At 57.2% G+C, this 12,242-nt stretch overlaps 1 protein-coding gene across 1 annotated transcript; it reads right to left on the bottom strand.

Moving 5' to 3' along the window:
* Positions 1-1,884: 1,884 nt before the first annotated feature.
* On the bottom strand, positions 1,885-11,550 carry LOC129715156 (plexin A3-like). Its single transcript, XM_055665023.1, has 9 exons — positions 11,370-11,550; positions 10,126-10,272; positions 8,047-8,206; positions 7,053-7,235; positions 6,079-6,269; positions 5,077-5,246; positions 3,450-3,662; positions 2,543-2,693; positions 1,885-2,454 (listed from the first exon to the last, which is right to left on the bottom strand). Exons 1-9 carry the CDS (start codon positions 11,412-11,414, stop codon positions 2,359-2,361), a joined length of 1,356 nt encoding a protein of 451 aa, XP_055520998.1. The 5' UTR covers positions 11,415-11,550; the 3' UTR covers positions 1,885-2,358.
* Positions 11,551-12,242: the final 692 nt, after the last annotated feature.

Here is a 12,242-nt window from a genome sequence, read left to right as displayed (position 1 = left end):
CTACCCGCAATGATGTCAGCGGGGACAGAGCTTCCGGCGGACCCCACAGCCCGCTGCCCCGCAATGACTTACGCCTCAATAACCACCGGCACCCGCCCCGCAATGACGTCAGGCATGTGCCCCCACCAGCAGCGCTTCCGGCGGAACCGCCCGCGGCCCCGCTGACATCATCCCGGCAACTGTGCCCCGCAATGACGTCAGTCCGCACCGTGCCCCGCTGAGGCATCACTCCGTCACCGCCCCGCCCTCGATTACGTCACCGCAACCGTCTGACGTTTCCGTGACCGTTGGTCCCGTGCCCCGCAATGACGTCACAACACAGTCTGCCCCGCAATGACGTGTCGAAGTGGTTTGTTATTGTTGGGGAGGCTGAACGCTTCACATTGTTATTAGCGTGAATGTTAATGTCATTTTTAGAGTTGTGCTTATAACGTCGCGTTTTAAACTATGAGTATTATTGTGGCTGTCACAAGGTAGTTGTAATAAACAGGTAGCTCGTGTAGAACTGCAGATAAACACAAAATGCTGGACGGGAAGTATCTGTGGACGGAGGGGATGAGTGACGCTGCGGGTCTAGACCGGTCTAATGAAGCTTCTCTGCCGGTCCAGCTGATTTACTCCAGCTCTTTGTGTCTGTCAATGCCCCGCATTGGCGTTTGCCCCTCACCAAGATGGCGGCGCCTTGCCCCCCATGCCCCTCACCAAGATGGCGGCGCCTTGCCCTGCCCCTCACCAAGATGGCGGCGCCTTGCCCCCCCATGCCCCTCACAAAGATGGCGGCGCCTTGCCCTGCCCCTCACCAAGATGGCGGCGCCTTGCCCCATGCCCCTCACAAAGATGGCGGCGCCTTGCCCCATGCCCCTCACCATGATGGCGGCGCCTTGCCCCCCATGCCCCTCACAAAGATGGCGGCGCCTTGCCCAATGCCCCTCACCAAGATGCGGCGCCTTGCTCTGCCCCTCACAAAGATGGCGGCGCCTTGCCCCATGCCCCTCACCAAGATGGCGGCGCCTTGCCGCATGCCCCTCACCAAGATGGCGGCGCGGCCCCTGTGCCCCTCCATCTGCAGAAGGGTTTTGGCCCGAATCGTTGCCTATTTCCTTCGCTCCAGAGATGTTGCTGCACCCGCTGAGTTTCTCCAGCATTTTTGTCTGCCTTCGAATTTTCCAGCATCTGCAGTTCCTTCTTAAACCCCATCATCAAGATGTCGGCTCTCCGCCCCCTTGCCCCTCATCAAGATGGCGAAGGCGCCCCTTATAAAGATGTCGGTACTCCGCCCCTCATCAAGATGGCGACGTATTTTGCCCTCATCAAGATGGCGACGTCTTTTGCCCTCATCAAGATGGCGACGTCTTTTGCCCTCATCAAGATGGCGACGCCTTTTGCCCTCACCAAGATGGCGACGCCTTTTGCCCTCATCGAGATGGCGACGTATTGGCGACGCCTTTTGCCCTCACCAAGATGGCGATGCTTGCCCTTTGTCCCTTACCAAGATGGCGGATGTCTGCCCCTTCTTCCCCTCACCAACATGGCGGAGATTACACAGAAAGTCAAAACATTTAGATAATATTTTATTCTAAGTTGTATTTAAAAAACGACGAACAAGAAGAAGCCGCGACGTTGGGAAAAATAAATTATATATATAATATATAACAAAACTTAAAATTATATTAACTCTATGACAGACAACATGAAGTCTCCCCTCTCTCCCTCCATCTCTCCCCCCCTCCATCTCCCTCCATCTCCCTCTCTCTCAACCCCTTCCTCTCCCCCCCTCCATCTCCCTCCCTCCATCTCCCTCCCTCCATCTCCCTCTCTCTCAACCCCTTCCTCTCTCTCCCTCCATCTCCCTTTCTCTCTCCCTCCATCTCTCCCCCATCTCCCTCCCTCTCAACCCCTCCCTCTCTCTCCCTCCATCTCCCTTTCTCTCTCCCTCCATCTCTCCCCCCATCTCCCTCTCTCTCAATCCCTCCCTCTCTCCCTCCCTCTCCTCCCCCTCTCTCTCGAGGCGATGAAGGCAAATGTGCAGAGCTCCATCTCTGTGGCAGATGTGGAGTTTGTTCCCGCAGCTCCAGGGCAATGCCGCCAGATGTGGAGGGTCCCCCTCTCCTCCGGGACAGATGTGCAGTCCTGGTGCTGATGTGGAGGCCAGTGTCTCTGGGACAGATGTGCAGTCCTGGTGCTGATGTGGAGGCCAGTGTCTCTGGGCCAGATGTGGAGGGGGGGGTCCTGTAGGTGTTGACCCACCACTGGGTGAATCTGGGGCAGATGTGACGTCCACTGTCTCCTCTGGAACAGATGTGGAGGGTCCACAGTCTTCTGGTGTATGGAGGGGGGGGGGGAGGGGGGGGGGGAATCTCAGCTGGTCCCAGACATCAGCGCCACCACCTGCTCCAGACGGGGACCCAGACAGAGTTTCCGGCACGAGACGTCTCTATCCAACGCCGTCTGGATCTGAGGGGAAGAGATTAGACGTTAAGTTGAGATGACCAACCCAAGTCCCCCCCTCTCTCTCTCTCCCCCCTCCCTCACTCTCCCCCACCTGGTCATAGAAGCGTGTGATGTAGGGGTACAGTTGGTGGAGGGCGCTGGATCGATGGAATTCCCCACCGTGAAGACGAGATTGTTCGGACAAAAACGCCTCCATATCCTGTTCGCTGATTGCGGGGAGTCTGCTCACATCCCGGTAATACCTGCAGGGAGAGAGAGAGACAGAGAGAGGGGGGTGGACAAGGGGTGAGCAGCTGTTAGAAACATAGAAACATTGACAATAGGTGCAGGAGAACTTCAGTTAAGTTTCAATGAAACTTCCACCCCCTCTCTGTCTCTCAATTTCAATTTCAATTTAACATTATTGGCATGATAAAAAATACATTGTTATATCGCCAAAGTATAAAACATGACATACATATTTAAAATGCATAAATATAAATACAAGTCTACTGTGCATGGATAGAAACATAGACAATAGGTGCAGGAGTAGAGGCCATTCGGCCCTTCGAGCCTGCACCGTTCGCCATTCAATATGATCACGGCTGATCATCCAACTCAGTGTCCTGTACCTGCCTTCTCTCCATACCCCCAGATCCCTTTAGCCACAAGGGCCACATCTAACTCCCTCTTAAATATAGCCAATGAACTGTGTGGCCTCAACTACCCTCTGTGGCAGAGAATTCCACAGATTCACCACTCTCTGTGTGTGTGAAAAAAAATGTTTTTCTCATCTCGGTCCTAAAAGATTTCCCCCTTATCCTTAAACTGTGTGTGTGTGGCCCCTTGTCCTGGACTTCCCCAACATCGGGAGCAATCTTCCTGCAACTAGTGGCAGAGAGTTCCACAGATTCACCGCTCTCCACATCACTGTTGTCAGAGAGGGGTCGCCATCCTTCCCCTCCCCGCTCCACTCCACTCCGGCCCCTGGGACTGACCGCTCTACTCCGGCCACTGACCTGTCCACCCAGCCCCTGTAGTTGGGGATGTCCTTGGCGTACAGCAGCTTGTTGGACGGAGAGTCTTTGCCCAGACGGTGGTCAGACGTAGAGCAGGAATCCATGAAGGTCTGGGCCACGACAGACAGACAGGCGTCTGTGATGCTGCTCTTGTGGATGTCGAACACAAACTGGGGGTTCTTGATCACGTTCACCCAGAAACGCAGCGGGAGACTGGAGGGGAGAGAGGGAGAGAGATGAGGGGAGAGAGGGAGAGATGAGGGGAGAGGGAGAGATGAGGGGAGAGAGATGAGGGGAGAGGGAGAGAGATGAGGGGAGAGAGAGAGAGATGAGGGAGAGAGGGAGAGAGGGAGAGAGATGAGGGAGAGGGAGAAGGGAGAGAGAGAGATGAGGGGAGAGAGAGGATGAAGAAGCATGAGAGAGGGATTGTGTGAGATAGAGAGAGAGAGAGAGAGAGAGAAAGAGAGAGGGAGAGAGAGATGAGGAGAGAGGGAGAGGGGAGAGAGGGAGGAGAGGGAGAGAGATGAGGGGAGAGGGAGGAGAGATGAGGGGAGGGAGAGAGATGAGGGGAGAGGGAGAGAGATGAGGGGGAGAGAGAGGGAGAGATGAGGGGAGAGGGAGGGAGAGATGGGGGAGGGGGAGAGAGATGGGGGAGAGGAGAGAGAGAGAGATGAGGGGAGGGGGAGAAGATGAGGGGAGAGAGATGAGGGGAGAGGATAGAGGAGAGGAGAGAGGGTGGGAGAGGAGAGGGGGGAGAGAGAGATGGGAGAGTGGGAGGGAGAGAGATGAGGGGAGAGAGAGATGAGGGGAGAGGGAGAGAGAGATGAGGGGAGGGAGAGAGAGATGAGGGGAGATGAGGGGAGGGAGATGAGGGGAGGGGGAGGGAGAGAGAGATTGAGGGGAGAGAGATGAGGGGAGGGGGGGGTTCGAGGGTGCAGGGTGTCGGGGTCCGGTGATGTCTGTGTGTGTGGGGGGGAGTGTATGTGGGGGGAGTGTGTGTGGGTGTGTGGGGGTGTGTGTGTGTGTGTGTGTGGGGGTGTGTGTGTGTGTGTGTGTGTGTGGTGTGTGTGGGTGTGTGTGTGTGTGAGTGTGTGTGTGTGGTGGTGTGTGTGTGTGTGTGTGTGTGTGTGTGTGTGTGTGTGTGTGTGTGTGTGTGTGTGTGTGTGTGTGTGTGTGTGTGTGTGTGTGTGTGTGTGTGTGTGTGTGTGTGTGTGTGTGTGTGTGTGGATGTGTGTGTGTGTGTGTGTGGGGGGTGTGTGTGTGTGTGTGTGTGTGTGTGGTGTGGGTGGGTGGGTGTGGGGGTTCAGGGTTACAGGGGTACAGGGGTTTTGGGGTCAGGGCTACACTACCAGTTGCTTTTCCCAGGTGTGCAGGGTGTCGGGGGTCGGTGATGTGTGTGTGTGTGTGGTGTGGGGGTTCGGTGGGGGTTCGGGGGGTTTGGGGGTTCAGGGTTTTGGGGTACAGGGGTACGGGGGTTCACTACCAGTTGCTTTTCCAGGTGTGCAGGGTGTCAGGGTGTCGGGGTCGGTGATGTGATGTGTGTGTGTGTGTGTGGGTTTGGGGTTTCAGGGGTTCAGGGTTCGGGGGTACAGGGGCTACGGGGGTTCAGGGTTCAGGGCTACACTACCAGTTGCTTTTCCAGGTGTGCAGGGTGTCGGGGTCGGTGATGTGATGTTTCTCCGCCTGTTCGTCCAGGAAGTCGAACATGTATTTGATGGGCAGCGGCAGCGCTGACCCGCGGTGGTTGGTGCTGAAAACCGTCTCAAACAGATCGTCCACAAACTTCTGCAGCGTACCCTGGGGAGACAGGTCACACGGGGTACAATGGTCAACACGGGTGTCAACGGTCAACACGGGGTCAACGGTCAACACGGGGTCAACGGTCAACACGGGGTCAACGGTCAACACGGGGTCAACGGCCAACACGTGGTCAACGGTCAACACGTGGTCAACGGTCAACACGGGGTCAACGGTCAACACGGGGTCAACGGTCAACACGGAGTCAACGGTCAACATGGGGTCAACGGCCAGTCACGGGGTCAACACGGGGTCAACACGGGGTCAACGGTCAACACGGGGTCAACACGGGGCCAGTGGTCAGTCACGGTGTTAGGGGTCAGCACGGGGTCAGGGGTCAGTCACGGGGTCAGCCACGGGGGTCAACGGGACAGTCACGGGGCAGGGGCAGCACGGGGTCAGGGGGCAGTCACGGGGTCAGGGGGCAGTCACGGGGTCAGGGGCAGCCACGGGGTCAGGGGCAGTCACGGGGTCAGGGGTCAGTCACGGGGGTCAGGGGGTAGTCACCGGGGTCAGGGGGGTCAGTCACGGGGGTCAGGGGTCAGTCACGGGGTCAGGGGGTAGTCACGGGTCAGCACGGGGTCAGGGGCAGCAGCCACGGGGTCAGGGGCAGCCACGGGGTCAGGGGTTAGCACGGGGTCAGGGGGCAGTCACGGGTCAGGGGCAGTCACGGGACAGGGGTCAGGGGCAGTCACAGGGTCAGGGGTCAGTCGCGGGGTCAGTTTTGGGTCAGTGGACAGAGAGAGGGGTTAGGGGTCATAGGCGGGTCAGTGTGGGAGGCATCAAGTGGGCCGTGCTCAGTCAGTGGGGCCAGTGAGCGGTCAGTATCTACCTTGGTGGCCAGCAGGCGGGTCAGGTAGATTTCGGACACCATCTTGCCCCCCCTCTCGCCCTCTCGCTGCTCCCCAGGTTCCGCGCTGTGGACCAGGTGCCACAACCTGGAGCCCGAGTCCTGGTCTGGGCCCAACATGGCCGCCCTTGACCGCTGGCTGTCCGGGCTACTGGCCGCACGCAGCAGGCTCTCTGTGTGAGGGAGAGAGAGAGAGAGAGAGAGAGTGGTCAGTTGGGGGTACAGGGGCTTGGGGGGGCTGGGTTTGGGGGGTACAGGGGCTGGTTGGGGGGTACAGGGGGCAGGGGTTCAGGGTTTGGGGTCACTCACGGTTTTGGGGTTCAGCGGTTAGGAGGGGAAGGGGAGGGGGGTCCCGGTGTTCTCCGTAGTTTGGGGTCAGTCAGGGGTTTCATAGCGGGTGAGAAGGGGAGGGGTCAGGGGGGTCAGTCCCGAGTTCCCGCGTCCGACCCTCAGTTGGGGCCGTGACCAGAAAACGGTCGTCGACCCCCCTCGCCGACCCGTGACCCCCTTCCGCGGGTGGACGAGAGGGTCACCCCCGTCCACGGACCCCCCACCCCCTTGACCCCTCATTCCGGCCGTGACCCCTCCCTTCCCCCCGCACTGACCCCTCGACCCCCCCTGACCCTCAGACCCCCGACGTGTGGGGACCCCTCCCTCCCCTGCGCCGACCCTCACAGCTCCAGCCATGACCCCCCCACCCCCGCATTGACCCTCGACCCTCACAGCTCCAGCCATGACCCCCCGACGACCCCCATTCCGGCCGTGACCGCTCGCTCCCCCGCACTGACCCCCGACCCCTTGACCCCCATTCCGGCCGTGACCCCTCCCTGCCCCCGCACCGACCTTCACAGCTCCAGCAGAACCCCCGACCCCTCACCCCAACACCCCCCTCCATCTCCGGTCCCCTGGTCAAGAGTTTATTCGGCCACTCCAGCCCTACTAGCCCCCCACCTCACTCAAACAGGGGAGGGGAGGAGGAGGTCGGGGTGAAGGGTCAGGGGTCAGGTCGGGGTGAAGGGTCCAGGGGTCCCCTGATAGTGGGCGAGGGTGTTGAGCCGTTTCCAGTCGTTCTCGATTCTTGTCGACGAATCCTCGTCCTGGAGAATGAACCCCCAAACACAACCCCCCCTCTCGCCACTCTGTACGGGGGGGGGGGGGGGACACACGGTCAGAGACACCCCCCTGTACCCCCAAACACCCGCTGTATCCCCCCAAACACAAACCCCCCCCCACACCCTGAACCCCCCAACACAACCCCCCCCACCCCTGAACCCCCAAACAACACCCCCGTACCCCCAAACACCCCCTGTACCCCTGACCCCCAACACAACCCCCCCCCCCACACCCCGAACCCCCAAACCCCCCCACACACCCTGACCCCCAAACACCCGCTGTACCCACAAACCCCCCCCCCACCCTGAACCCCCAAACAACCCCCGTACACCCCCAAACACCCGAGTACCCCCAAACACAACCCCCCCCACACCCCCCACACCTGAACCCCCAAACACCCCCCCCCACACCCTAAACCCCCAAACACAACCCCCCACCCACCACCCTGTACCCCAAACACACACCACCTGAACCCCCAAAACACACACCTGAACCCCCAAACACAACCCCCCCCACACCCTGAACCCCCAAAACACCCCCCCCACCAAACACCCCCCCACACACCATGTACCCCCAAACACAACCCCCACCCCCCCCACACCCTGTACCCCAAAACATAACCCCCCCAGACCCTGAACCCCCAAACACAACCCCCCCCACCCTGAACCCCCAAACACAAACCTCCCACACACCCTGAACCCCCAAACATAATCCCCCACACCCTGAACCCCCCAAAACACAACCCCCCCCCCACACCCTGACCCCCCAAACACCCCCCCCACAAACCCCCCCCCCACCCCCTGAACCCCACTGCACCCTAGGGTGCTCTCTCCGTACCCAGGTCGGTGTCGGGAGCTCGAGGTCGCTGCGAGAATGGAACCCCTTTGTACAGGGCGTCCAGAATCTTCTCTTTGGCCTGAGTGACCGAGTCACAGTCCAGAACTCGCACCAGGGTGGGGCTGCTGGACACACTCACCCCACCCTCACACGACAGCGTCTGGGGGAGACACAGAGAGAGAGAGACGGGACAGGGTGGGGGAGAGACAGAGGGAGACAGAGAGATTAGTATACAAACTTAAAGCACACGGCATTGGGGGTTCAGTATTGATGTGGATAGAGAACTGGCTGGCAAACAGGAAGCAAAGAGTAGGAGTAAACGGGTCCTTTTCACAATGGCAGGCAGTGACTAGTGGGGTACCGCAAGGCCCGGTGCGGGGACCAGCAGTGACTAGTGGGGTAACGCAAGGCCCGGTGCGGGGACCAGCAGTGACTAGTGGGGGCAGCGCAAGGCCCGGTGCGGGGACCAGCAGTGACTAGTGGGGCAGCGCAAGGCCCGGTGCGGGGACCAGCAGTGACTAGTGTGGGGCAGCGCAAGGCCCGGTGCGGGGACCAGCAGTGACTAGTGTGGGGCAGCGCAAGGCCCGGTGCGGGGACCAGCAGTGACTAGTGTGGGGCAGCGCAAGGCCCGGTGCGGGGACCAGCAGTGACTAGTGGGGCAGCGCAAGGCTCAGTACTGGGACCCCAGCTATTTACAATATATATTAATGATCTGGATGAGGGAATTGAAGGCAATATCTCCAAGTTTGCGGATGACACTAAGCTGGGGGACAGTGTTAGCTGTGAGGAGGATGCTAGGAGACTGCAAGGGGACTTGGATAGGCTGGGTGAGTGGGCAAATGTTTGGCAGATGCAGTATAATGTGGATAAATGTGAGGTTGTCCATTTTGGTGGCAAAAACAGGAAAGCAGACTATTATCTAAATGGTGGCTGATTGGGAAAGGGGGAGATGCAGCGAGACCTGGGTGTCATGGTACACCAGTCATTGAAGGTAGGCATGCAGGTGCAGCAGGCAGTGAAGAAAGCCAATGGTATGTTAGCTTTCATAGCAAAAGGATTTGAGTCTAGGAGCAGGGAGGTTCTACTGCAGTTGTACAGGGTCTTGGTGAGACCACACCTGGAGTATTGTGTACAGTTTTGGTCTCCAAATCTGAGGAAGGACATTATTGCCATAGAGGGAGTACAGAGACGGTTCACCAGACTGATTCCTGGGATGTCAGGACTTTCATATGAAGAAAGACTGGATAGACTCGGCTTGTACTCGCTAGAATTTAGAAGATTGAGGGGGGATCTTATAGAAACGTACAAAATTCTTAAGGGGTTGGACAGGCTAGATGCAGGAAGATTGTTCCCGATGTTGGGGAAGTCCAGAACAAGGGGTCACAGTTCAAGGATAAGGGGGAAATCTTTTAGGACCGAGATGAGAAAAACATTTTTTTTCACACACAGAGAGTGGTGAATCTGTGGAATTCTCTGCCACAGAAGGTAGTTGAGGCCACACAGTTCATTGGCTATATTTAAGAGGGAGTTAGATGTGGCCCTTGTGGCTAAAGGGATCAGAGGGTATGGAGAGAAGGCAGGTACGGGATACTGAGTTGGATGATCAGCCAAAAACTCAGCGAGTGCAGCAGCATCTATGGAGCGTAGGAAATAGGCAACGTTTCGTCCCGAAACCCTTCGGGTTTCGACCCGAAACGTTGCCTATTTCCTTTGGGTTTCAGCCCTATTGGAGGCCAGTTCATTGGCTATATTTAAGAGGGAGATAGATGTGGCCTTTGTGGCTAAAGGGATCAGGGGGTATGGAGAGAAGGCAGGTACATGATACTGAGTTGGATGATCAGCCATGATCATATTGAATGGCGAATGGTGGTGGCTCGAAGGGCCGAATGGCCTCTACTCCTGCACCTATTGTCTATGTTTCTAATGAGGCAGAGGGAGACGGAGAGAGACAGAGAGAGACAGAGAGAGACAGAGAGAGACAGAGAGAGACAGAGAGAGACAGAGAGAGACAGAGAGAGACAGAGAGAGACAGAGAGAGACAGAGAGAGACAGAGAGGAGAGGGCAAGTTGTTGACCCACCAGCGTGCAGTAATCGAGTTGTTGCCGGATGAGTTTGTCTTCACTCAGTGAGTATCGAGCTTCCCCAGTGACAGCATCTATCGGTCCCTTCTCCATCTGTTGCTTCACCGCCCAGAATAACATGAAGAGGGGCTCCCCTACACACTCCTGTACGGGGTAGACAAGGAGGATCAACAAGGGGGGAGAGGGGGAGAGAGAGGGAGAGAGGGGAGAGAGGGAGAGAGGCTCCCCTACACACTCCTGTACGGGGTAGACAAGGAGGATCAACAAGGGGGGGAGAGGGGAGGAGAGGGGGAGAGAAGGAGAGAGGGAGAGAGGGGAGAGGGGGGGAGAGGGGGAGAGAGGCTCCCCTACACACTCCTGTACGGGGTAATAATATAATAATAAACTTTATTTATAAAGCGCTTTTAGACAACATCAGTTACCACAAAGTGCTGTACATGGGAAGTCAACAAAAAGTTATTACAAACTACTAAAACCATTAAGACGACAGGACTATAAAAACAGTAAAAATTAAAAGACATTAAAGCACTAAAACAGGAACAAAGTCTCAGCCAGTGTCGAAAGCCAGTGAATAAAAGTGAGTTTTTAGGGAGGATTAAAGAGGAGGGGTAGACAAGGAGGGTCAACAAGGGGGGAGGGGGGGAGAGGGGGGAGAGAGAGGGGGAGGGAGAGAGAGAGGCAGAGAGAGAGACGTAGAAAGAGAGGGGGAGAAGGAAGGGGTCCGACAGAGAGAGGGGTGAGAGAGGGGGGAGAGATCGGAGAGAGAGAGGGAGAGAGAGAGAGAGAGAAGGAGAGAGGGACGGGGAGGAGAGAGGGTGAGGGAGAGAGGAGGGAGAGATGGAGAGAAGGAGAGAGGGAGAGAGGGGGAGAGGGGGGGAGAGAGGGGGAGAGAGAGGGAGAGAGAGAGGGGGAGGGAGGGGGAGAGAGGGGGAGAGAGGGGGGAGGGGGCGAGAGGGGGGGGGGGAGAGAGAGAGGGGGAGAGGGGGAGGGAGGGGAGAGAGGGGGGGAGAGGGGAGAGAGGAGGGAGAGGGGGAGAGAGGGGGAGAGGGGGGGGAGAGAGGGAGAGGGGGGAGAGAGGGGGGAGAGAGAGGGGAGAGAGGGGGGAGGAGAGGTGGGAGAGAGGGGAGAGGAGAGGGGGAGAGAGGGGAGGAGAGAGAGGGAGAGAGAGGGGTCAGGTGGAGAGGGGGAGAGGTGGAGAGAGGGGAGAGGGGGAGAGGGGGGAGAGGGGGGAGTAGACTCACCTTGAGGAATCGGTGTAACAGGAAGGTGAACCAGTTGGTCAACATCTTCTCAGCCACCGACTCTGAGCTGTGGAGACATTAGTTTAGTTTAGAGACACTGGCCCTTCTGCCCATCGAGTCCGTGCCGACCAGCGATCCCCATACACTAGTTTTAGCAACGTTACAAGTCTGCAATTTATCCCATCAGATAAAGTATAAAAATAAGTTTAATTTGACACCTAATTCACTTTCATATCTTCAGTATTAAAATGGTTATGGCCATTTTCATACTGGGAAATTAGCATCTTGTTCCCTGTTGCTTGTCCATTGACTTAACACAAAAGCTGAGATCGAGGGGTGTGAAATGGCCCGAAATTTATTAAACATTAAAGAACATCGAAACATAGAAACATAGACAATAGTTGCAGGAGTAGAGGCCATGCGGCCCTTCTGAGCCTGCCACCATTCGCCATTCCAACAGGATCACGGCTGATCATGGATCAACTGTCAGTTCCTGTACTGCCTTAACCCCCACCCCCCCCCCCAACCACCCCCCCCATCTCCATACCCTGCCTGATCCCCTTAGCCACAAGGGCCACATCTAACTCCCTCTTAACATAGCCAATGAACTGTGGGCCTCAACTACCCTCTGTGGCAGAGAGTTCAGAGATTCAACCACTCTCTGGGTGAAAAAGAGTTCTCCTCATCTCGGTTTTAAGGATTTCCCTCTTATCCTTAAGCTGTGGCCCCTTGTCCTGGACTTCCCCAACATCGGGAACAATCTTCCTGCATCTAGCCTGTCCAACCCCTTAAGAATTTTGTAAGTTTCTATAAGATCCTCCCCCAATCTCCTAAATTCTAGAGAGTATAAACCAAGTCTATCCAGTCTTTCTT

The sequence above is a fragment of the Leucoraja erinacea genome, unplaced genomic scaffold (genome assembly GCF_028641065.1).
Source record: "Leucoraja erinacea ecotype New England unplaced genomic scaffold, Leri_hhj_1 Leri_1037S, whole genome shotgun sequence".
Lineage (NCBI taxonomy): Eukaryota > Metazoa > Chordata > Chondrichthyes > Rajiformes > Rajidae > Leucoraja > Leucoraja erinaceus.
Note: the sequence above shows the minus strand (reverse complement) of the source record. Positions and strands in the feature narration are given on the sequence as shown.